Below are 26,001 nucleotides of genomic sequence, written 5' to 3' on the forward strand. Positions count from 1 at the left end.
CATGTGGAATCTTCCCAGACGAGGAATCGAACCTGTCTCTTGCATTGGCAGGTAGATTCTTTACTACTGAGACACCAGGGAAGCCCCTATCATTATATATATTTATATTTAAATTTGGCTGACCCAGTTTTTAGTTGTGGCATATGAAATCTCAGTTGTGGGATGTGGGACCTAGTTCCCTGACCAGGGATCAAACCTAGGCCCTCTGCATTGGGAGCGTGGCGTCTTAGCCACTGAACCACCAGGGAAGTCCCTTTATGTATTTATTTTAAAATCATAAATTTAACTAGCACATTTGTGACTCCATGGCTATTACTGCTTGTGACAAGGCTGAATAAAAGTGGTGAACTGATTTTTAAAATTAAGTAAATAAACGTCAGTAAGGGGTCTACACTGTTCAGATGTTCTCTCACACTCTCAAGTCTGTGTAACAGCAAGTCACACTGGTTCTATCTTCAGATATGTCCAGGATCTGACCTCTTCTCCCCATGCCAGCATGGCCTCTCCTGGGCCATGGTCTCCCAACCAGGCTGCAATCTCTGCCCTGCCATCTGTTCTCCATGTAACTAGGGGGAGCCAGTCAAACAGAAGGCAGATCATGGCCCTCCTCTCAGAACCTCCAGGGGGTCCCCGCTCACAGGACAAGCCAAAGACCCACCAATGGCCCAGGTACCCTATAATCTGCATCCCCCCACCCCCTACAGTATTTGTCTCATCTCATGACCTCTTTGGTGGTCCTGGGATATGCAAGGCACGCTCCCACCTCAGGACCTTCACATTTGCTGTTTTCTGAGCAACATTCATCTCCCAGATAGTGTCAGACAGTGTCACCATCAAGACCTTGCTCAAGTGTTACCTTCCCAGAGAAGTATCCCCTGACCACTTTCTCTGAACCACATCCACTTTCTCCTGGCATTTGTCTCTTCTTATTTTTAACACTGGCACATTTATCTTCCAAGATGCTGGATACGATTATTTTGTTTATGGCCTATCTGTCCTCCCACTGGACTCCTTGAGCTCAGGAATTTTTGTGTTTTGCTTACTGCAGTATCCCCAGCACCAGGAACATGGCCTGGCACCCAGTAGGAACTAGATGAGTATGTGTCATGTGGGTGAATACATGCCTGTGTGCATTCTTCAAGACAGAAAGGGTCTGCAGCATTCGTCAAAGTCTCAGAAGGGTTATCCATCCCCAAAGGGTACCCATGCTCTCCCACTTGGGACCACGTTGACCAACGAGATTTAACCTTCTAAAGGGGCAGATGATACCACTTAGCCAGTTGTTGTTGGGCCTATGGTTGTTTTCCTGAGAATTAATAAGGGAAGCCTTGATTTATCCATTAGTTTTCTGTGAAGTGGGCTAGGATGACTCAGTCTCCCTGCCAGTCCATCTCACCATAGCAAGAGGCAGCCAGACTCTGTCTCTGACACCTCTGTTCATAAGCAGTAGCCTCTAGAGCCTGGCTCTTCCCACCACCAAGTTCTGCCTTGTATTCTTTTTGCTGTTTCATGCCTTGTGAATTCCTAGCTAATTTGGAAACATCCGGGCTTCCCAGGTGGCACTAGTGGTAAAGAACTCGCTTGCCAATGCACAAGACATAAAAGTTGCAGGTTCGATCCCTGGGTTGGGAAGATCCCCTGGAGGAGGCATGACAACCCACTCCAGTATTCTTGCCTGGAGCATCCCTTGGACAGAGGAGCCTGGTGGGCTATGGTCTATAGGGTCGCAAAGAGTCAGACACAACAGAAGTGACTTAGCATGCAGAGGCATGGAAACATCCCAAAGGCAAAAGACCGTGTTTCCTTTTTTAGGGCCAGATACTAAGAAGAAGCACACTCAACTCAAGCAGCCCTGGGTTCAAGTCCCATTTCTGTCACTTGTTGGTTGTGTGACCAAAGACAAATTACTTAACCTCTCTGTCTGCTTTAAAAATGATTTTGTAAGAACAGGAACAAAATCTGGGGGGATTTGATGAGATAGTGTAAATAAGTGTTTGGTCCAGATGATCATGAGCATGGAGCTTGGTAAAGCAAGGGGTTTTAAACCAAGCATGTCACAGATATAAAATGCCCACTATGTGACAGGTGTTATGCTAAGGACTGGGGAGAAGAAATGGGGTAAGTGCTGTCCTGTGTGAATTAGCTTCTCTGATGGTACAGACAGAGTGAGAGTAAGAGTGAAGCCGTTCAGTTGTGTCCGACTCTTTGTGACCCCCCTGGCCTACCAGGCTCCTCCATCCATGGAATTTTCCAAGCAAAAGTACTGGAGTGGGTTGCCATTTCCTTCTCCAGGGGATCTTCCCGACCCAGCAATCGAACCTGGGTCTTCCACATTGCAGGCAGATGCTTTACCGTCTGAGCCACCAGGGAAGCCCGATGGTACAGACAGAGGGGCATCAAATGGCCTGTTTCTGACTCGCCCAGTGGGGCTGTGGGTGGCCTGTGCCTGACAGTTTCCCCATCTCTAACCATGTGGCACTTACATTCCAGAGACAGAGGAGAATTGTCATCAGGTTGTATGAGTTTATTAACTGTGAGAAAACACAGGGTACTTTGGGGGAATATTAGAACAACAGGGAAGGAGCAGATTTGAATCTGAGGGGTCAGAGTTACTTCTTTGTGAGTAACTTTGTGAGTAACCTGACTGTGGAAACCTGAGGAGCGGCAGCTAGGACCCTACATTTCTCCCCTCCCGCACCCCCAGGAAATTTGAGCTTGTTCTCCAGAGGGGCGGTTTAGAAATGTGTCCTTAGGCTGCTGGAGAAGACTCTTGAGAAAGCAAGATCAAACCAGTCAATCCTAAAGGAAATCAACCCTGAAGATTCATTGGGAGGACTGATGCTGAAGCTCCAATACTTTGGCCACCTGACGGGAGGAGCTGGCTCACTGAAGAAGACCTTGATGCTGGGAAAGCTCGAAGGCAAAAGGAGAAGGGGGTGACAGAGGACAAGATAGTTAGATAGCTTCACCAACTCAATGGACATGAATTTGAGCAAATTCTGGAGACAAGTGGAGGACAGAGGAGCCTGGTGTGCTGCAACAGTCCACGGGGTCACAGAGTTGGACACGACTTAGCAACCAAACCACCACCACCTAAGGCTGAAGCTCGGAGGCCCTGACCTCTGGGCACTGCCACATGCAGCCTCTAGTGGTCACAACGAGGCAGGCGCAGGCCAGGCTGGACGGGCCCTGGAAATCTAAGGACAAGGGCACTGACTGTCACCATCCTTCCCTTCCTGATATTATCGCTATGGAGATGTGGTCTTCCTGGAATGAGGCATGACTCTGGGACCTCATGTCACTGAACTTTGGTTACCATCTGTTGCACGATTTCTATTCCCATCTTACAGTTGAGAAGCCCAAGGCTTATAGAGCCGAGGGAGGTTAAGCAGGATCAGTACTGAACTCAGGCCTGGCACACTACAGTTTCCGTGCTCTTTAGGTGTCATCTAGCTGGCACCTGAAGGCACCCCACCCCCAATGCCTCATCTCTGGGTGAGCAGAAGGCAAACTCTGTCCAAATTACTGCCCAGGGAAGAAGGCAGCCCTCCCCAGGGAGGTTACTGCTTCAGTCTTTCCTTGGTCTGAGGCCCCAAACACAGACCTGACATCCCTCAGGGTGCTCCCCCAGGAACCCTTCAGAAAGGAATGTCCTGGTACCTCAGGGAGGAATTGGGGAATGGAGGGGGAAGGAGACATGGTTTGACTCCAGGGGTAGATGTTGAGCATTTGTGGAAGCCCTGAGGGGTAATCTGTCTGCTTGCTGTCCTTTCCCTTCAGCTTCCAGTCACATACACCCCTTCCCCCAAACTGGCTGGGTTGAAATCCAGCCTGTGCCACTAAATACGAGCTTGTGCAAGTTACTTTAGGTCTTTGTGCCTCAGTGTCCTTAACTATAAGTTAATGGTTAATAACTATGCCTACCCCCAAAGTGTTGTTAAATGCAGTCTGGGGCCTTACCCCACAATGCTTTGATTCAGCAGGTCCAATAGGCCACAGTGTGAAAAGCACTGTCCTCAAGGATATGCTCTGGCAATACAGACCCACATCACTTCCTTGCTGTTAGGGTGAGCACACATACCGGCTGATGCTTCTGTGGTAGCATTTTAGCACTTTGAAGACTATCTTCATGTCAATGATTAATTCCTGCTCTTCAGTTTACTTACCTGTGAAATGGAGGTAATAGTATCTACCAGGGCTGTTGTGAGAATGACTAAAATCTCTGTAATGCCTGAAACATGGCCTTGCCCACAGTAAGCGCAAGCTATTGTTGTAATCCACAGTCAAACCAGGATACCCTGATAAAACACTTTACATTAAATTTCTCCTATTTTAAGACGCACTAGTTTCCCCAGGGGCCAGAAGTGACTGAAAAGAGGCCTCAAGGTCCGTTGTCCTCTGTGTTGCTTACACTGGTGTTTTGTTCACTTGTGAAAATTCACTGTTTGCTTGCGATTTGTACACTTTACATGCACTTATCTCATTGGGGCTTCATGGTCCCGTGCAGAACGCAGGACAGGCATCATCATCTCCGTTTTTCAAACCAGAAAATGAGGCCAAGACAGCTATTCTGCCTTGGCTAACGCAGAAGGGGATGCGGGTGAGGAAGCTTCTAAGCCCAGCCCTCCATTCGCCAGAGTAACCGCCTCTCCCAGAGGGCGCAGACTGAACAGTACCTGGTCCAGGTAAAGCTCAGCAAAGGCTGAGCCCGTCCAGCAAACACTGCCCTTCCCCCAGCGCACACTTAAGTCGGGGCGGCCCCGGGGACTTGCACAGCGGCTGCCTCACAAGGCCAGCCCCACACGTGGGAACCCCTGAGCGAGACCCGCGCGCCGGCGCCCCCTTCGCCCCCGCGGGGGAATGGCGCCCAGCCCCGGGCCAATGAGAGTAGCGGAATTTATTTCATTCAGTGCGGGGCCGGGCTCTTGCCCGGAAAGGGGCGGGACGCCACGCCGGGGGCGGTGCCGCCGCGCGCCCGGGAGAGGGCGGCGCCCGCCCCGTGGCCGGGCCAATCGGCGCCGCGCCCGGAGAGGGAGGGGGGACCAGGCCTTTTTTCCCTCCGCGCGGGGCCAATCCCGACTTTACAAGCTTGAACTTTTGCCACCCTCGGACGAGAGAGCGCGCCCGAGGAGGTACCCCGCCGCGCCGGCTCCAGGGGCAAGAGCGGCCTTAACCCTTCCCGCGCCAGGCGGTCCGCTGCTGCCACCGCGCCCCCACCAGCTTGCCCAGGATCAGAAGGGATCTGGGCCCCCAACTCACCCTCATTTCCATGGTGAAACGTCGCTGGGGAAATCACGAGCCCTACCTACATCCCTCTTTGTGGTGCAGAGAATAAACTGGGGAAGGAAAGGGGGTGGAGGAGTCACCCAGCCTCGAGGGGGCCCGGACGGCTGGCGGCCCGCCTAGCTCTGAGGGAAAGACTTGGCGACCGAGAGGAGCCCGAGAGAAGACGTTCCCAGCCTCCACCCCACCCTCCGTAATTCCCTACCTCGAGCAAGCCTAGAGTCCCTCTGCGTGAGGTATCCCACGCCCCCCGGCTGGCCCAGCAGACTACCCCCGACTTTGAGCAGGGGGTGTGGAAACCTCGCGCTACCACGTTAGATCCCACCACCCCAACAAATCAGCCGCCCCCTACTGCCAAAAAACGTAAGCCAGGAAAGCACACACGCACACCCATTTTTATTAGCCTTCCCTGGGATGGGGGTTTGTACCAATTCTAAAGTGCAACGTGCGTTTGAAGTTTGTGCACAAGCCAAGGAGAGGCAAAGCGCCCCGTTTGCGTCCGAGTCTCAGTGGGTCCACCAAACTCTCGCACAGCCAGCCTGCCTGTGGTTTGTGCAACCGTGTGTGTGAGTGTGTGTGCGCGCGCGCTCGCATCCGTGCCCGCGGCGCACGCGAGCCAGAGAGCCGGCCGTGGGCGCTGTCAGGCCCTGGGCGGGGGAGGGGGGTGGTGCTGGGGCAAGCGTGGGGCGGGGGCCGGGGCTCGGCCCGCCCCGGGAGCCGGCCCCTTGGAGCCTCGGGCCCTGCAATGGGACGTGTTCTCCTTTAAGAGTTAAGAAACTTGAAACCTTGTTTGCGCAACAATCAGCGCCGCGGAGCCGCCAAAGTGTCTAGACTGGCATATGATGGGAGGCAGCCAATGACTCCGCGGCGCTCCTCCGGGGGCCCTCAGTGTGCGTTTGAGGAGAACAAAAAAGAGAGAGAGAGAGCCGAGTCGGGGAGCGAGCGAGGGAGTCGAGCCGAGAGAAAGAGCCGCCGGGCGCTGCCTCGCCAGACCTCGCCGGGACCGCGGGGCCACCGGGAGGCACTTTTTGTGGAGGGGGAGGGGGGCGACCTCTGCAGCCACAGCGTCCTGGGCGTCCGAGTGGAGCGTGGGGCGGGCTATGACCTCTGCCTCGGTGGATTGCATTTTAATTAAGGATTCCCAGCAGCTCTTTGGGATTTTTACAGTTTCCACTCATGTGTTGACACCGCGTTCAGGAGAAATTCGCTCCAAGTGCATCTAGCGCCTGGGACCTGAGACAGAGTTGGCCTTTCGTGCATGCAATTCCAGGGATTTTGGTCTTGTTTGGGGTTCTTTTTCTTTCTTTCCTTTTTTTTTTTTTTCCTTTTCTTTTTGCAGGGAGTAAGAAGGAAGCCGAGGCTATCATCAACAAGCCTGCCTTTCGGATCCTGCAGGAAAAACCCATGTAGTGAAGCGCTTGGGTTTTAAAGGCAGGGCTTTCCAGACACATTTGGGGAGTTCAGCTCCAGCGCTTTGTGCTCATGGACCAACCGCGCAACTTTTGAAGGCTCGCCGGCCCATGCGGGGTCTTTCTGGCGGCGCGCCGCCTGCAGTCCCTCTAAAGCGCCGGGGCTGGAGTTGCTGAGCCTCCCGGCCGCCGGGGTCCATGTAGCCGCGGGCCGGGCGCGGACTGCGGATCGGCGTGCGCGCGTTCCACGCCGTCCAGCCCCGGCGAGCTCCCTCATGTTGCAGCCCTGCGGTGCCCCTTCGACGACAGGCTGTGCGCGGTTTGCACGGCGCCCGGCGGCAGAGCTTCATGTGGGGCTGCGGCCCGCGCAGCCGGCGCCTCGCTGAGGAAACGGACCCCCGGTAACCGGAGACCGCCTCCCCCCCCTCCCCCGGCGCCAAAGGATATCGTATGTTCAGGTCCAAACGCTCGGGGCTGGTGCGGCGACTTTGGCGAAGTCGTGTGGTCCCCGACCGGGAGGAAGGCGGCGGCAGCGGCGGCGGCGGTGGCGACGAGGATGGGAGCGTGGGCAGCCGAGCTGAGCCGGCCGCGCGGGCACGAGAAGGCGGAGGCTGCGGCCGCCCCGAGGTCCGCCCGGTAGCCCTGCGGCGGCCCCGGGACGCGGTGGGACAGCGAGGCGCCCAAGGCGCTGGGAGACGCCGGCGCTCAGGGGGCCCCCCGAGGCCCATGTCCGAGCCGGGGGCCGGCTCTGGAGGCTCCTCGCTGGACGTGGGGGAGCCGGGAGGCCAGGGCTGGCTGCCCGAAAGTGACTGCGAGACGGTGACCTGCTGTCTCTTCTCGGAGCGGGACGCCGCCGGAGCTCCCCGAGAAGCCGGCGAACCCCTGGTCGGGGCGGCCCAGGAGCCAGAGGGCGGCGGGCGGAGTCGCGAAGCCCGCTCGCGGCTGCTGCTGCTGGAGCAGGAACTCAAGACGGTCACGTACTCGCTGCTGAAGCGGCTCAAGGAGCGCTCGCTGGACACGCTGCTGGAGGCGGTGGAGTCCCGCGGCGGCGTGCCGGGCGGCTGCGTGCTGGTGCCGCGCGCCGACCTCCGCCTGGGCGGCCAGCCCGCGCCGCCGCAGCTGCTGCTCGGACGCCTCTTCCGCTGGCCCGACCTGCAGCACGCCGTGGAGCTCAAGCCCCTGTGCGGCTGCCACAGCTTCGCCGCCGCCGCCGACGGCCCCACAGTGTGCTGCAACCCCTACCACTTCAGCCGGCTCTGCGGGCCAGGTGAGCACGCCGCGCCCGGCGGGTCCTCGCGGTTCCCCTCCAGCCACCTTCCGTGGCCTTCTCTCTCCCCTTGACACTCGGGAGGGAGGACGAAGCTGCGGGTGTTCCCCTGGGTGCCCCGGGGCGTGGGAGTTCCCAGTGGAGGCGCCTCACCCTGGCAGCAAAACCGGGTAGTGGGTATGTGGGCGCATACATCAAATGGCAACTTCATCTAAGGCTTCAGCAAACTCATACGGGCGCGCTGCCGTCCATGGGGTCGCGAAGAGTCGGACACGACTCGGCGACTAAACAAACTCAGAAAGGTGCACGTTGCACTTTTCTCTGTGCAGCTTCAGGGACTTAAGGCAGACCCCAACTTTGTAGACAGTGGGAGAGAAGGGCAGGTCTAGGAGAGGCCAAAGACACCCCCCCACCCCCCAATTTATTTACCCCTAGTCCGAGCCGCGGCCTGAGGCATTGTGTGCGTATGCCTACACCTATGGTATACTTTGTTGGATCCAAGTAGATGCAAGTTGTAAATTCTGGTGTAGACCGTTCATGGCTGGAGTCAAAGGTGTTCGTAAATTGTCCCACTTGTTCCTGTCTATACTTTGGAGCAAAGCTTTTGCAGGGTAGCCTTTCTCAGAGTGAAGACCACCGTCTTCTTCAGATTGTTGCCAGCATCCCTTGGGTGTCAAATACCAGGGCCTTCTGTCATCATCATTCTCAATTCTGTGTCCAGCTTTTCTAGAGAATCAGGAGTCCTGGAGGTGTGTAGGTAGGGAAGGAAGCAGGCTATTTTAGTACCTTTGAGAACCGCTCCCCTTCTTTGTTCTGTTCCTGGGATTTTCTGTACACGTGATCTACCCAGTCCTGCTTACCTGAGCAGGCTCTGGATGCTGGAGCAGAGGGGAGGACAGATGGAGACTCCTGCATCCTCACCCCCTTCCCCTTGCACTACAGGGATCACACATTTTAGCCTGTAGCATCGTCTGGGTGTATGCATCTTAGGTGGCATGGAGGGGCGTTTGGGGTAGGGGGGAGAGGGGTGTTCTGCAGGGGTGTTGGGTCTGGGCAGGCCCTGAGTTCTTCCAGTCTGGCCCTTCTGGGGAGAGACAACACCCAGCCTGGGGGCATTTAACAGGGTCGGATCACACAGGTCTCCTGACTCCCGTTGTGGAAGGGAAGGGCGGGGCTGGAAGCACCGCTGTGTCCCAGGTGTCTTGTTTTTGTCTGGGGTGGTGGCTGGAGGGGAAGGACGGTGCTTCAGCAGTTGTTCCTGAAGACAGAGCCCTGAAGGGGGCTGGGGAGAGGCAGCGCTGATCTGATTGCCTGCTCCCTGTGCGGTCATTCGGATTGTCAGGGGCTTGGTCAGTCCCTTATCTGTGGCCCACTGCGGGCCTTTTGTGTTCCTTGTTCCTCTGACTGCTTCCCCTGGAAGTGGATTTTCCCACTCTTCCTCTCTGACTCCTCCCTGCCTCTGAGGAGTAGGACCTAATTGTGGTTGCCCTGTTCCTGGTCCCTTTTTTTCCAGTGGGAAAGAATATGTGGGGTTCCCTCTGCTCTTTCAGAAGGCCCCGCTGGGCATTTTCTTTCTCACCATGTCAGTCTGCTAGGGGATATTTGTTGAGCACTTACTGTGCCAGGGACCACGGTGGGTGATGTAGTGGGGAGAGTGGAAATATGAGTAGGATCCATGCCCTCAAGAAACAGAATCTTTGGGTAGGGGTCGGAGGAGAGACGGGACAGAGATGGGGGAAGTAGGGCCAGGCCGGGCGTCTGGGGTGTGCGTGTAACAGGAGCACCTCTAGGAGCCTTGCAGGATGGGTGGTAAAGGGAGATGAGTGTTGAAGGGGAGGAGGAGGGGGCCTGCTGAGAGTTAAGGTACCAAGCAAGTTCAAGTGCGTGGGTGGGAAGAGATGGGATGAAGAGATTGGAGACAGGCAGGACCCACCCTGCCCATACTTTTTGGATAAGTCAACTTGGGTCTTGGTTTGAATCTGGTGAACTTGAGCAGTTTTAAGTTAAAGGGCAAACTGCAGTGGAATGGTTCTGACCCACAGACCTGGTCCTAGGCTCTGTCCTGCCAGTATGACAACTTGACCTTGGAGGGGGAGTAATCTCCCCTCTCTGTCTACCTGTGGGTCAATGGGGTTGGCTTTAGAAAATTCTCAACATCAAGTTCCAGACTCAGCATTGGCACTTGACTCCTCTCCTTGTCCCAGAAGGAGGCGCTGTTGCAGGAGCTGTGCCTGTTCTCCGGCTTCTTCACTAGCTCAGCGCTGCACCCGGCCCACCCCCCCCACCCCCATTCAAGCCACTCCAGGGGCATTTGAGAGCACTGGTGGTCTGGGAAGAGTGTCCTATATGCACCAGATTGACCCTTTTGCTTCATCCTCTGCCTGATGGCTTAGGCCACCAGGACTGAGAACTGGGGGTCTGGCGGGGGGTGGGGCGCGGGGGGGCGGTACTGTGCTCTTTGCTGCCCACCCCACCCCCGCCTCCTGGCCGCCAGCCTGACTCCCTGAGCTGGGCGGGTGCATAGCTGGAGCTCAGCCGTGCGCGTCCTGATAAGGAGACTGCTCCTTCCAGGCCCCTGGGGGAGAGGGCTGGGGCACCGGCGCAGGCAGACAGACTGACAGATCTACACACACAGCAGACACACAGAGAGTAGGCTGGAATACACAGCAGGCCAACTGAGGGACACCCACCCGCACCCCACTGCCCCCTAGCACAGGGATCCCTAGTGACAGGCGGTCCCTCTCTGGGCAGTGTGGCTCCCTGCTGCTCAGAGCAAGCGCTGTCCATCCTTCAGCTTGCTTTGGGGCATTGGGACCAGTTTTCCTTGGGCCTCTTTTCTCATCTGTAAAGCCAGGGGGCGAACAGCATCCCTAAGGTCCTATGGGCGGATTCCAGGTTACACAGGCCTGCCCTCTCCCTCATGCTTGTCTCAGAAAGTGGGGTCCCCCATACCTAGCTCTGCCCTGGGCTTCCTGCTCCCATGGGACTCAAGCCCTGGCTTTCCCTCGTTCTGGTGTATCTTTCTGTCCCAGGAAAAGCCAGTTCACTGAGCTTGGTGCCTATGTGGACGGAAATGTGGAGAAATACTTTAATCACAGTTCTAACCTGTGTTTATAGAGCTCCTTTCTCCCGAAAGTATCCATTAACTTTGGAATAAATCTCCTGCTCTTTGCTTCACCACTTTTTTTTTCTGTAATTATATTCAGTAAATTACTATTATCCAAATTGCGCCAGGGAAAGAGACAGAGTTAGGGAGAGAACTTCTGAACAACTGGAGGAGGCCGCCTAGGAAAACACAGGGTTCCCAGGCCAGGACTATAGGAATTAGAATGGGCTAGAAAGTTTTCCTTTTATTTGGCCTGGCATTATCCCTTTGAAATGAGATCAATTTCAAGTTGGGCTTCCAAGCCCCCGCCCCGCCCCTCTGGCGGCCCCTCGGCCTGCCCGCCCTGCTCCTCAGAGCTCCTCCTTGGAGGTGAGGAAGGGGTGATAATGTGCAGTTTGCCTCTTGCTGGCGCCAGCCGGCCGCGCTGTTTATCTGGCTGCCGGGGGAATCTGGGCAATTAGGCTCCGCCGGCCTTAAAGCGCCAAGAGCTTCTTTTCGGCATCTCCCACCCCAGGGCTTGGGGTTGATCCCTCAGGTTCTGGGGGTGGAGGGGACAGGCACCCAGGAGGCCACTCCTCCGGAGGGTGAAAACTGGGAGGCCAAGGGAGGCACGTGAACCTTTCCTAAGAAGATGCTAGGCTGCACAGACGGGGTGGAAGGTAACATCTCCAGCTGAAACCTTACCAGGCAGTGGGAGAGGCTGTGAACTCTTCTGGCTTTGCAATTAGGGTCTAGATCCCAAAGGCTCAGTACCCCCCTGGGGGCTAACCAGAGGCTCGTCTGGGCTGAGCTGACCTGAACTGGGCTGAGTGTTAGCCTTCTGATACACTCGGCCCCTGGCTGACTGCTCTCACTTCTGAAGGAAGTTGGAGGAGATTCCTGAAGTTAATGTCTGAGGCTGGCTGTCTGCAGAGGCTGGAGTTTCTGATCTCTTTCTCTCTCTCCTCTCCCCCACTTCCTCCCTCCCTCCCTTCCTCCCTTCCTCCTGCCCATGATCATTTCTTTCCAAGGGGCCTGTAGAGCCCTAAGAGCGCTCCCCTTAAAGTTTAGAGCACAGAAGTTATTATTAGGAAATCAGCACAAATTTTCTAAGTACTAAGGTAGCTTCTAAGAGGGGAGTGTGGACAGAGGGCCTGGAGGCACCTTACACTTCCTCTTCGAACCTTCTGTCCCACCTGAGTTCCCAGCATGGATCTGGGAGGGTCGATGTGTTGGAGGTGCCAGTGAGAGATTTGTGTATAGCAGCATTTATTCCCTAAGAGCCAAAAAGTGGAAACAACCTAATGTCCGTTGGCTCACAGATGGATAAACAAATTGTGGTATAGCCATCTAGTGGAATAGTATTCAGCCATAAATAAGAATGAAGTATGAGAGGACAGCATGGTTGAGCCTGGAAATCAGTATGTTAAATGAAGGAAGCCAGATACAAAAGTCCTCATGTTATAGGAAGCCTTTGGTGTGAAATATCCAGAATAGGCAAACCCATGAGAATAAAAAGTAGATTTGTGGTTGCCTGAGGTTTAGGGATTGGGAGGAATGAATGACTGCGAATGGGGCAGGGTTTCTTTTGGGGTGATGAAAATGTTCTGTAATTAGGTGGTGGTATTGGTCTTACAACTCTGAATGTACTAAGAACCACTGAATTGTATATTTTAAAAGAGTGGATCTTAGGGTATGTGAATGATAACTGTTTGTTTTTTTTTTTTTAAGTAGCTTGGTGTTGGTCCGAAACTGGCCTCCGCCTTTGTTTAGTTGAAGTAGAATAACATCGGCCTTCCTGTGTGGCCTTGGGTGGGCCCTTTACCTGCTTCTACCCCACTTGCCCCATCAGTTAAGAAGTTGAGTTGGGGGGAACCTCTGATATTCTAAATCCCGGTGTCTTGGGGGTGCAGTCTCTTTTTTTTACTTGCCTAGGATGGAAGTTAGTGAGGTGCTTCCAGTCTCTGTGCAGATGGTTTTGCTAGAACGGAGGAGGATGGGGGTGCCGGTAAAGTCCCTCCTGAAAGCTTTGCAATTCCCAGGTCTGTGGACTTGCTTTCTGCCTCACCCATGTGTTAGATGCCCCCAGCCCAGGTGTGTCTGTGGGTGGTATCGTAACTCAAGGCCTAAGTGGCTTCCGTGAGGGGGATCTTCTTGAGTCCCTCTTCCCCTTTCCAGGTCCCAGGTTACAGCCACTGGAAGAGATGCTGGGGTTGATTACAGTGGCTTGACTCCAGCCAGCACAGCCCATTGCTGCCAGATTTCACTTTTGGGGACAGATCTGGGGGCAGATGTCCAGACTTCCTGACCACGTGCAGCCTGGGCCTCAGCCAATCAGGTGTTTGCAAGAGGAACCCTGACACAGGAGTCGGAGGCCTCCTGATAAGGTAGTGGGGAGTGGTGGGAAGGGCATGAGGCTGGGGGTCAGGAAACCTGGCCTCTGGTTCTGCCTCTGCACCAGCTCCCTGTCAGACTCTGAGGGAGTCACTTCTGTTCAGGCCTCAGCCTTCTCCTCTGTACAATGGAGCACTGGCTTCAGTTCTCTTTCCCCATGGGTCTCTAGCCCTTCCTGTGTTTTGCTTCTTGTTCTGAGAGTCTAGTCCTCACTTGAGTCTGGTCTTTAGCTCTTCCAAGGTTGGTGGATAAGGGGGCTCCTACTGAAGGAAGCAGTTCCCCTCCCTGAGTCTTGTGTGAGGTCTCCTTTGGGTGACCCTTTGGGCCCTGTACGTCCTCTTTCTCCCTCCAGCTTTACCATTAACCTTATCACTGTTGTCTTTGTCCACATTATCCTGAATGCTTTCTGTGCATGGGATGTACCAGACCCAGCTGGGATGAAGGAGTGGAAGACTGAGTGCTGCTTTTTTTTTTTTTAACAGGGACCATTTTAAATCTTTTATGAATTTGTTACACTATTGTTTCTCTCTTGTGTTTTGGTTTTTTGGCCATGAGGCATGTGGGATCTTGGCTACCCAACCAAGTACTGACCCTATGCCCCCCTGCATTGGAAGGCAAAGTCTTAACTACTGGACTGCCAAGGAAGTCCCAACAGGGTACTTCTTGATTGCCTGTCTCATTGGGGTGTAGAGTAGAGGCAGGCCTGGGCTCTGATCCCAGCTCCACCATGATTGGCTGGGGAGGCACTGGAAAAGTCAGTTTTCTCATCTGTGAAATGGGGATGATAATGGTCATCTTTATTTTTGAGAAAGGATGAAATGAAAGTAGGTACCCAATGAGCATGATTAACCACTCTGTACCTAAGGTCCAAAGGAATGAAATACAGTGAATGAAACGGAAAGGCCCCAGCACAGACAGAGACACAGGGTAGGCATTCAGCGAATGTTTGCTTCGCTCCCAGTGGCTAATCCATGATTCAGTTTCCTTCTCCCCAATCCAGTCCACAAAAGATTCCCTGTTTCTGGACTTTGTTGAAGTCATTTCTAGCTGGAAAAGCCGGGTTGGGGAAGAGGTGAAGCTGCCTGCTCCTACAACTAATTGTGCCTTATTATAATTGCGAAAAACACTTATTACCCCTGTGTCATTCCTGATACCTGCCTAATAATAGTTATTACCGCTTTACTACCACTGAGAGTTTGTTTTAGTTTGCGATTTGATGGTGTTTAGTTTCATTTACAGAAAATGAAGGGTCATTTCATTCATGCAAATTGTTACTTAGTTTAGCAAATTGTTACTTCCCAGAAAGCAAGAGGCTAAAGAATTCTTCTGAAGACAAAGTATATGTTTTTAAGGACAAGTATTTTAGGCAAATGAAAGGAAACCCAAAGAAAAATGCCATAGACAATAAGGAATCACACAGGGCCTGAGGTGGGCAGCCATGGAGGCTGTGCTCCGCCCCTTCTCTTTACGGAGGGGGAGACTGAGGCCGAGAGCCAGCGGTGACTGGGGTATGGTCTCCCATCTGGGGAGCTGGGTTTGGCTTTTTGGGTCCTAGCCAGTCGTGCCCGCCTCGCCCTGAAGGACGTTTGCTCTTGTGTAGCTTGTTTGTAAGTGAGCTTCCGTGTCTCTGTGGGCCTCTGCACGCAGTTTTGGCTAGAGTTACCACACTTAGCAAAGGAAAACACAGAATGCCCAGTTAAATTTGAGTTTCAGGTAAACAACATGTACTATTTTAGCATAAGTATGTCCCAGATATTGCAGGGGGCATACTTATACTAAAAGTGTATGCCATGTGTATCCAAAATTCAGATTTAACTGAGCAGCCTAGCTCTGATTTTACCTGTACCCGTGTTTCTCTCATTATAATAATAATAGCTGCTGTTTGTCTAGATATATTTCTGCAGTTCCAAGAACTGTCTTGAGCATTTTATGTACTTTATTTGCTTTTGTCCTCCTGGCAGACCTAGGGAGTCTCTCTGATTATTTTCCCCATTTTGGAGCTGAGGAAACAGGCTCAGAGAGGGAAGGTAGCTTGCCAGCTGTCACACAGCCAAAGGTGATAGAGTGGGGACTGAGCCCAGGTTTGTGGCCTAAGACTGTGGCTTTCCCTGTGCTGTTCCAGGGGATTTGGGCAGCAGAGGTGCTGATTTCCTGGGAGCTGGGTTTATTATTTGAGGAAATCAAATCATCAAAAACATGTAGAACCCCTCTGTGTGGGCTTTCTCCTCCCAGCAGTGACACATTGACTCCTGTCTTCCAGAATCACCGCCACCGCCCTACTCTCGGCTGTCTCCTCGCGACGAGTACAAGCCACTGGGTAAGTGTGTCCTCCTTCCGACCCTTGGGTAGGTGTGTCCATCCCAGGCTCCCCTGCCTCAGTGCCGAAGAGCCCGAGAGAGCGAGGGGAGGAAGGGATCCCCAGCCTGGTTGCCTTTGAAATGGGGTGGGTGAAGTTTTACAAACACTCCCAGTTGGGCCAGAGCCGACCCAGCCTCTGCAGCGGGCTATTTACATCTAGAAATTCCTCGCTCATCATTAACCTCTCTGTGACCTTTAAACATGAGCCTGTGGGAGATGAATGGGTTTTGACTTCAGCATCTCATTGGAGGTGGCTTAGGGTTTCTGTCTCTTTTCCTCTCCTTCCCTCCCAGCCTTAGGTGGTTCTCCTTTGATGTGTATTAATTAGCACCATGACAAATAGGCTGAGCATGAAGTCACTGTCGAAAGGAGCTGTATGTGTCATTCCCTACCCCCACCCCCCACCTTTATTAAGCCAAGAAATTCACCTGGGCAGAAAGGGCAGTTGAAAAGTTTAGAAAGCAAGTGTCTTGGTACACTCAAGCATGGAGGGTACCCCTCAGTGGTAATGTCGTTGTTGGCAGGTCCCATTCAGAGGTAGGACGTGTTTTCTGTAAAGCCTTGGGGCTGAATGCTTAGCCCGTATGCTGGGGAAGATGCATATGGTTTTAAAAGTAGAGATGGCTTGTTTTCTGGCCCTCCTGGTTCCTCCAGTGGAGAATCCCTGTGTTGGGGTGAGTGAGTATGGCCTTAGTAGCACTGGGAGAGCGACTTGGTGACCCAGGGAGCTCCCATGAGACCTGAGCTTTAAAAGTCAGATGGCGTGGCAGTGATGCTAACACATTCCACCAGTGACCACAAAAAGTGGGTTTTGTTTTGTTTTTGGTAAAGGCCTCTTCCCGGTAGCGTGTGTCAGCACCATCTGGGAGGTCACTTCTGAGTGTCATAAACTTGCAGGCATCCAGTCCAGTTTTCCTTCCAGGCGCCCCCACTGTGGAGACAGAAGTGCCCACTGGTTCCCTTTGGGAGTTGGTCCTCCTCCGTCTAGGACGACAGAGGCTGTCCCAGGATGGGGTATGAGTCAGTGCCTTAATGGTGGCAACTTCCTCATTGCTTTTCCTGAAGTATGGTCATCTCGTGGATGGAGGAGCTTGATTTAGTTCTCTGAGGAACTGGAAAGGTCGTCTGGGGGTAGCCTGTCACTTGACAAATAGCTTATCAGGCTGAGGGGCTGGGAAGGCTGCCCAGCTGATAAGCAGTGGGGCTGAGGCAGAAACCCACAGTAGCCCCTGTACAGCTCAGCAGTATCCCACCCTTCCCTCCCAGGCCTGTCTCAGCATTTTCTGAGTTAACGTAACTGTACTAGTTGCTTAGAAGATCCCTAATTCAAAAGATGGGGGGAAAGAAAAACCAAAACCCTCAAATGTTCTTAGTAGATGTAGCACCTGAGTTTGAGTGCCGAGAATCATTTCTCTGAGGAATCGTGGGTCAGCTGGTGATAAAGCCACAAAAAATCAGGACCCTGTCCAGCAAGGTAGAGTGACCATTTGAAGATGAACAGGTGTCCCTGTTAATTTACAAATGGGACCACTGAGATGGAGAAAGAGGAAGTGACGTTTGCTGGTGCTCAGGAGTCAGAAGACGACAGCCCACCATTTGTGTGTGGCTCATGAGCCGAGAATGGTTTTTACTTTTTAAAATGGTTTAAAAAAAATACAAAAAAACCCCCAAAAAACCCCACCCAGAGCAGAAGACTCTTGTGGCATGTGAAAGCTATATGAAATTCACATTTCAGCATCCCTAATGGTGTTCTGCTGGAAGCCGGCTGTGTTGTCTGTGGCTGCTGCCCCAGGACCACAGCAGAGGTGGAGAGTTTCAGTGGAGACTGTATGGCTCACAAAGCTGAAAATACTCACTTTGGGCCCCTGGCAAGCAAAGCTGGTGACCCCTGATTTGACTAAGAGTGGAGGTGGGACTCGAACCCTGGGCTCCAGCTTCCAAATGGGGTTCTTCCCTGGGACTTGAGCAGTGACCGAGGCGGGGAGTGTTCTTTTCCTATGGCGGCCTTGGAGGGCCTTACTAGAAGCACCAGATGTGAGGGGTTGGAGAGTGCATGGCAGGGACTTGTAGCTGCAAGGGATGGAAAACACCCATCACCCAACCCCTGGAAAGTTCACAAAGCTGGCTGTGTTGGCTCCACAGTGCTTCACGAAGAAACAGGGTTACAGCCTGGGATGTTACTGCTTCAGACAAGAAGTGGCAACAAGACTTGGGGACGGAACACTTTGGGAAGATTAGGTATGAAAAGCAAAATTGTTTTACGAGGGTCCTACTTAGGCATTAAGGTTATTATCTTTTTTTAAAAGAGATTTTCCATCTGTCCCTATTTTCCTCCAAACCTGTTTGACCAGCAGATAACTTTCTCAGGCCCTGGTAAATAGTCTGAGTTATTTTTTGTATTATTTTCTTTTCCTTGCATTGTTAGTTTTTCATAAACAAAAAGTCAGTTCACTTCTAAGCTGCTGTGATCACATGAAACCAAAAAACAAAATAAAACCCAGAACACCCAGTCAGCATCTGGCAAGTGGGAAAAGAAAAAGGGAAAAAAAAAATAGAGAAGGCCAAATTGGTTAATGTTTCATCTTCCCGCTCCCCAAGCCATGTGGTAAAAGGAAAAAAATTCCTCCAGGATCGAATGGAATTCTAGCTCGCGAGGGCCTAGGCTAACGGTTTTTGTCTCAGGGTTTCCCCAGCTTGGAGTGGCTCTCCTGAGCCAGTGGGACCAGCTGAGCCACACTATGCTGGGTGAGAAGATAAAAGATGCTCAGGCCTTCCAGGAGAAGCATGCTTTCTGACTCCTGGACAGACCTGTCCCTTAACAGAGACAACACCCCATTGCTGGTGGCAGAGGCGCAGGCCCAGGAAAAACTTCCCAAGTCAGTCTGTCCCGAAAGGCACCGGCTTGTCTCACTAGCAGCTCAGTGTTCAGGAGAAAACGGGCAAAAGAATTTCCCATCTCCCATCTAAATTGCACTGCAGATAAGGGAAAACAAATAGTGTGCGCCGTATGAGGTCCTTAAAACTACTTAAACAACAAATGAATGCCTTGAAAAAAGAAAAAAAAACAGTCCAGACGTTGAAAGTTCCTCTGGGAGCAAGCAAGTTTGGATGTGAGAGAGTGGGGGAAGGGAGAGAGAAAACAGTTAATCTGGGAGCAAACGCTTGAGCCCTTAATTAGAGGGGTGTAAGCGGGACAGAGTGAGGATGGCTGGTAACTTGTTAAAACAGTTTCCCCAGCTCCAGCGGGAGGAAGGAAGGAAGGAAGGAAGGAAGCAAGAAGGAACAGCTTCAAGAATTTTAATGGTTGTAATTAAGTACAGCAGCTATGAATTGTTTAGGGGCTTAATTTAACCTTACCCAAGGAGGCTCCAAGTTCCTACTTGCTTGGTCCCCTGAACTTGGGTTATTTCTGTGGTCAGAGCAATTGAAACTTTTTCAGGTGCCAGGGCTGCAGCAGTCAGCATTTTCCACAAGAGTTCCAGGGTTGGCTGGCCTGGTCTCGTGCGATCGTGGGACGGGGAGTGGCAGCAGAAAGTTGTGAGGCACAGGCTGCCCTTTGCAAGCACCCGCATGCCCACATGTGCACGCGTGCGCACGCGTACACGCACACACACACACACACACACACACACACACACACACGCATGCTTGAGAAATAAGAGAGGAACACCCCACAGCCAACTAAGTTCTCTTTCTCTTCCCTCCTGCAGATCTATCTGATTCCACATTGTCTTACACTGAAACAGAGGCCGCCAACTCCCTCATCACAGCTCCGGGTGAATTCTCAGGTTGGCATTTCTTTTTCCTTGCATGCTACTGTTATGTTGAATTTAAGGAGGGGGTCCGGTGGCAGGGGCCTGATGGAGGTCTTGTCGTTGTCCCTCCGCCTTTTCTTTTCCCTGGGCCTCCTACCCCTCAAGGAGAAGACGGCCAGTGTGTTCATCACTGGTGTTCTTGGGGTGAAGAACAGTCTGTATGAATGGGGCCTACGGGTGAGAACCTGTCCAGTGTCTGGCAATCCATGCTTTAACCAGTTGTCTCTTGTGGAAATGATAAAAACCCAGCCCAACTCTCCATCCCGATTTTGAAGGGATCCTTTCCCCCAGCTGCCGAGAGGCAGCAAAATGGATGTGTTTGTTTGCATTGTCTTTGTAGGTTTCTCTTATCCCCACCTCTAGGGAAGGACTGATGTGAAGGGTCAGAAGAGGAGAAAGTGGAGTGGGTAGAACATTCATGAAGTCTGAGCAGTGAGGAGTTTTCCAGAGGTTGTGGTTTCCATGTCTCTCTCTGGGCAGTGGATGCTGAGCTAGGAAGCAGAGAGAACTCTGCTGTAGAGCCTCCTCCCACTCCCAGCATTTAAGTGTTGGCCATAGGGTCTTTCCCATTCTGGGGAAGACGTAGATCAAGCTTTCCTTGAGAAATGACAGGTTAGTGGTGAGCCAGGGGTTTCAAGGGCCAGGAGAGACTCAGGTGTCGAGGTTTGTGGGGCCCTTTGGGAGCAGGGTGTGTAGGGGGCACTCTGAGGACAGCTGGGGCTCATGGCCTGGGTCTGCTGCATTGAGTGACAGCCCATTGGGCTGGAGATGCTTCCAGAGTGGGCATGGCTGGATCTCTGCAAGAAGGCCTCTGTCTGCATCTGAACCATCCTTCCCTGACCCCACCCCCATGTCATAATGGCAACAACAGTCATCGTAGCTATTTATTGAGTGTTTACTTTGGGCCATATCCTGTACTCAGGCCCTTTTATGATCATCAACTCACAACAGTAGGAAAGTGACTTGCCCAGGTCACACAGGAGCAGAGCCATCTGCCACCGTGCCTCTGTGCTCCTGACCACGGCTCTGTCCCCCACTTCTCTGTAAAGACTGGATGTACCTCCAGTGAACATATTCCACGGACTTCTGTCATTGCTCATGTACTCTGTCCTTGACTGAAGGGTCTCTTGATGTTGGCTGCTCAGGGCTGCTTGCTCAGTTCCTATGTCCAGAGCCCTTCCCCATCCATTCCATGTTCTGTCACAACCGCGGGAGAGCACAAGAGTGTGTCTATTTGGAAGACAGGGAAACTGGAAGCCAGAGCAGGAAGTGACTTGCCCATGGGCACAGAGGGGCTCATGACACAGCTGGTACTGCGGCCCGGGTCTTCTGGGCCCCACTTGCCTTCTGGTCTCTGGTCTCTGGTGGCCCCTCTGACTGGGCCGCTTTGTTTTCACCCCTGCCTTTTGACCCTACTTCTTAAAATGTCTTGCCCTGAAAAACCTAACTAGAGCAGCACAAGAAGTTGTTGTTTTAATCCCTTCTTTGCCCTCTCTGCCTGTGTGGATGGAAGCCACATATATTTTGAAGCAAGAGGCTTAAAAGTATTCCTGAATGCATGATTCCATGTCTGTGCCAACCATCAGAGTGTATTTAATTTGGATGGATTGCACTGGTGTCAGTTGCATGGTCGGATGGATAGTTTTTCAGCATCCCTTCCCCTTGTTAATGGTGGAAACTGCGTGTATGGAGGTGCCTTACGGGTTCATGGCATGTTCGCAAACGTCGTCTCTCTTGATCACTGTCATCCCAGAGCTAGCCTGGTGTGCGGCTCAGGCTGGAAGGAGCAGAGCCCAGAGAACCTGCTGGAGGCCCCTCCTTTACCGGGTTCCCGGGAGGGAGCACCCTCTAGAGGCTGGGAGGTCTCTGGAGACCCTGAGGCCGTTCGATCTGGCTGCCTTGGGGCCCAGTGGGCCCGTGTTTGGGGTTCCACCCAGTTATCCCAGAGCGGTCTTTGGTTCTGACTGGTGGGGTAGCGCTGGTGCCCTTTACTGTGGATGAGGATCATGTGGCTCTCGTGAGCAAGTCTGGCACCCAGCGCCTTGGGATTCTTAGGGGCTGAAGGAACTGGGGATGACATTTGGGATTTCCTGTTGGGGGGTGATTGGTCTGAGTTGCGGGTGGTCTCAGTAGGCGAGTAGAGCATTCCCTCCAGTGCGATCATCCAAGCCTGCCTCAGGGATGGCACAGGTCTCCTCCCGCTTGGGGGTCTCACGGTTCAGCTTTCCCAGCTTACTCGTGCCGTGGGGACCCCAGGACCAATGGGGTTGGCACTGCCTCTGCATGCTGGGAGCATGCAGAGTTGGGGCTTTGGGTGGCTGTCACCCTGGAGGATAGGCTCAGGCAGAGAGGCCCTGCAGGATGAGAAGAATGGCCAGAGAGGTCTCAGTGGATGGTAAACCAAGACTCATCCTATAAAGATGGGTGCAAAGGGCAGGGCGGGAGGTGAGGTGGGAAAGGTGAGGGCTCCAAGTGGGCAGAACGCGCTGGGCCAGGCCCTAACGTTCAAGGACAGATGATAAGGATGCTGATGCTGACCTTCATTTATTTAACGTTTGACGTTCACAGTTAGCACTTTGCTAACTGCTGGTTGTTCTCTGTCTCGTTGACTCATTACCACAGCCCAGTGACACAGATGTGACCCCCCGTTTCACAGGTGAGGACACTGAGGCTCGCTGCCAGGCCACTGCCCCAAATCCCCAAACCGGAGGTGGCAGGCTTGGGATGGGAGCCTGAGCCGTGTGACTGCCCAGCTCACGCATCGTGTAGGGCCCACCCAGCTTCCCACGGCAGCGATCCCAGCCTCCTCCCCCAGCCACACCTGGCCAGGTAGAGTGAGCCACCTGTGTGGCTCACTCTAGAGTGAGTCTAGAGTGAGTCAGCCTCTCACTCTAGAGTGGGTCAGCCTGTGCTGATTGAAGCACCAGGGACAGGGCTGGGGCCTGGCAAGAGGCAGCTCCCTAATGGGTGAACCTTGCCAACCACCCAGAGACCAGCTCAGCCACCACCACAGTCCCCTCTGTCTCTCTGCATCCCAGGGGGTGCCGCTGCCCCTGAGAGCCTGGCCTCTCTCAGCATCCTGGGACCAGTGTTTCTGGAGCAGGGTGTCTGCAGCCCGGGCCGGAGACCGCCCTTGTTTGCACAATGACAATGCCAGCACCCGGCCCGAGCCTGGCTATTTTTATCCAGCTCCAAGGTCTCTCTGCTTCACTTTCCTGTCCTGTTGTTGAGGCCGCATTAGGGGAACAGGGTGGGGGTTTTGAGGCGCAGTCATAGCTGGGGCATTTGAGGACACATCGGTGGGTGTCGTGGGGGCAGCAGGACACACGTCTGTCTTGGTTCAGCCTTCTGCTGAATGCTTGACACTCTCTCAACTGATCTGTACGTCACCTCCCCATGTTGATACGTGATCCACACCATCGACAACTGAAGCTCATGGGGGCAGGTGACTTCACAAAGATCACCCAGTAAGGGGCCAGAACGTGGAGCTGCCACTGAGTAAAGGACCCTTACACCTAGAGTCTTCAGTGGGATTTAGGAAACACTGAAAGCCTAGATGTCCCTTCTGGCGTGCCTTTAGGTCCTTGACACTCTGGCTTCCTTGCCTGACTGCTGCCCCTTGACTGCCTAAAGCCCCCTCAGGTCATCCTCTTCTTTTCTACAACATCTCCACCCCTTTCCCATTCCCTTGATTTTGATTTAGTTTGGGGAGGAAAGCAAGATTTGCTCTAGTTAAATTCATACTAAAGTGTGAGTGGCTGGTAGGCAACTCTTTTTGGCAACCGAAAAGCAAGATATGTGATAATTCAAAGAAATTGTAAGATAAAGGGCCGCACGGGAATGACCATTCTGAGGGCTGGGTTCTCTGGGCTCTAGGTTAGAAGCACAGAATGAGCAAGCCATAAGGAGCTTTTTTGCCCTGGATGAGGAGGGGCAGCCAGGCCAGAGTCGGTGCTGAGTGAACTCTGGGCGTTGACCAAGGCTTGTGGTGATGCACTGCTTTAGAAGCCAGGCCTGCCTGACTCCAGTGCTTGGGGGCTGGGGTGTGGAGCACTGGTTCTGCAGGAACTAGTGACTCCCCTCTAGGATAGAATATCCCATTCTAGTGCCTACTGGATAACTGTTCAAGTGCTCTATTAAGCACCCACTATACGTGAGTCATGGTGTGAGCTGCCTGTCATGGGCACCAGGCAGTCCTTTGTCTGGTACCTGACTCTGTGTACCAGTATCTCATCTCTTAGAGCATGCTGGTTTCTTAGAGCATGCATCGGTGAGGATGAGCCTCTCATTTTGAAGAGAAGGCCCGGGAAGGAAGAGAGCTATGTAGGACAATGTGGAGAGCTGGAGGTTTAGCTGGATGTGGATGTCTTTCCTCCACCAGTCAGACTGTAAGTGCCTCGAGGGCACAGATCATTCTCTAGGACTTGTGCATTCTGCAGATTGGCAGAACAGAGGCTGCCTGTTCTGGACTCAAAGGCTCAGAAAGGTCAGGAGAGTGGCTGAGGGCCACTCAGCAAGCATACAGCAGGTGGAGCCAGGTGACAGCTCAGATGGGTCCATGCTGCCCGCCCGCCTGCCAGGTGACAGCTCAGATGGGTCCATGCTGCCCGCCCACCTGCCTCCTTTCCTGTCACCGGTCCCGAGGAGGTTCCCCTCTGGGGTCAGTGCTGTCTGATATGTGTCAGTGCCTACAGAAGTCAGTAGGGGAGTTAGTTCACGCAATATCGCGTCCTCTGCTGTTTCTGGGCTTGAGCATGCTCGCCTCAGAGGCCCTGGTCCAGCACAGACCCTGGACCTCCTCATTCTCCAAGGTCCTCAGCTCAGCTCCGTCAGTGTGTGCTGAGCCTCTACAGCAAGGCGGGCTGAAGAGCATGGGCTGCACACCAGCAGGCCCTGGGTTCAAGTCCCGGCTCTGCCATTTCCTAGCTGTAGGACTGGGGGCAGCCATTTAACCACTCTGACCCTCGATTTTCTCACCTATGAAATCAGGGTGGAAAAGACAACGTATCATCTACAGTGAGGATGAAATGAGGTGATGCCAAGTGAGTCAGCCAAGGCTTGGCATACATGTGGTAGGTATGGCTGTTACAATGTGCCAGGCACTGTGCTTGGGCTGGAGACACAGACATAAAAATTACATCATCTCTGCCCTCAAGGCGCTCACAAACTGGTGAAGACACAACTAGTAGTCGTGGAAAGTGTTGTCAGAGGCAGTCAAGAGGGAGAAGGGCTTGGTGACTCACTCTTGGTGTGCGAAGTGGCCCGGGAAGACTCTCTGGAGGAGGTGATATCTAAGCTGGGTTTTGCAGGATAAATAGGAGTTTACCAAAGAAACAAGGTTTAGGATTGAGGGATACAGTCCAAGTAGAAGAAATACCAAGTGCAAGGGCCTGGAGGTGTGAAAAACAGTCTGATATTGAGAAACCTAAGGAGGGTAGAGGGTTGGAAAGGAAAGTACCTGATGTTAGTGGGAAATGAGGCATGAGGAGTCAGGGCCTGGGTAATATATATATTTTTAAAAGACTTTCCTCTGTAGTATACCGAGTATACAGATCGGTGTCCAACTTGGTGAATTTTTACCAACCGATGGCACCTGGGTGACAGGCAGGGCCTGGATAGCGTTGTTGTACATGACTGTGCTCAGCCTTCACATGTGACAGTGCTCAGGGCCTGTGGATCTCGGGGGCCATGTGTTGAGTGAGGTTAAGAAGAGAGAGCAGGAGGGCAAGGGGATCTACTTTTAGTTGGAAAGAGGGTTTCCTTTGGCTTTGGAGAGCAGGAAGGATGTGTTACTAGAGTTTGGGGCAGATGGTGACCTGACTAGTTTGCCTTGGACCTAGATCGGAGGTGCCCTTGGGTGTGGCCCACTCCTGCTCTGCCTACCCCCCAGGTCAGGCACCAGCTTGGACATTTGTGGATGGGGACTGGCGCTGAGCTCCTGGGTCAGGACCAGCTTGCCATTTCCAGTTCCCAAATGGCCCCAGACTCCTTGCCTCCTCTTGGGGCGGGGGTGGGATGCACTCCCCTCTGGTTCCAAAATCAGCAGCATTTGGATCTTAACACCATATCTCTGCCACGGGTTCTTTTGCTTGTTTTTATAATTTTTTTTTTTAAAGGTTCTAGAAACTTTTATTTATGGCTGTGCTGAGGCTTTCTCTGGTTGTGACGAACGGGAGCTACTCCCTAGTTGCGGGGAGCAGGCTTCTCCTTGCAGCGGCTTCTTCCGTTGTGGTGCACAGGCTCTGGGGCACACAGGCTTCAGTCGCTGTGGTGCACGGGCTTATGCGCCCCACAGCATGTGGGATCTTCCTGGACCAGGGATCGAAGCTGTGTCCCCGGTACGGGAAGGTGGACTCTTAACCGCTGGACCACCAGGGAGGTCTGTCTGCC

General features: G+C 53.2%; 1 protein-coding gene across 3 annotated transcripts in view; it reads left to right on the plus strand.

Moving 5' to 3' along the window:
- The first annotated feature begins 5,988 nt into the window (after positions 1–5,988).
- Positions 5,989–26,001, plus strand: part of SMAD6 (SMAD family member 6) — a 77,910-nt gene continuing 57,897 nt past the window's right edge. The window contains exons 1-4 of one of the 3 annotated variants that reach the window (XM_070796946.1): positions 5,997–7,959; positions 15,699–15,755; positions 17,939–18,034; positions 19,507–19,584. In XM_070796946.1, the coding sequence (XP_070653047.1) occupies positions 7,143–7,959; positions 15,699–15,755; positions 17,939–18,034; positions 19,507–19,584 (1,048 nt within the window). In that variant the 5' untranslated portion in view covers positions 5,997–7,142. Of the gene's footprint in view, positions 7,960–15,698; positions 15,756–17,938; positions 18,035–19,506; positions 19,585–26,001 lie in introns of all 3 variants that reach the window. The other 2 variants (XM_019968173.2, XM_070796947.1) reach the window with 2 other exon arrangements.

Source organism: Bos indicus, chromosome 10 (assembly GCF_029378745.1).
Source record: "Bos indicus isolate NIAB-ARS_2022 breed Sahiwal x Tharparkar chromosome 10, NIAB-ARS_B.indTharparkar_mat_pri_1.0, whole genome shotgun sequence".
Lineage (NCBI taxonomy): Eukaryota > Metazoa > Chordata > Mammalia > Artiodactyla > Bovidae > Bos > Bos indicus.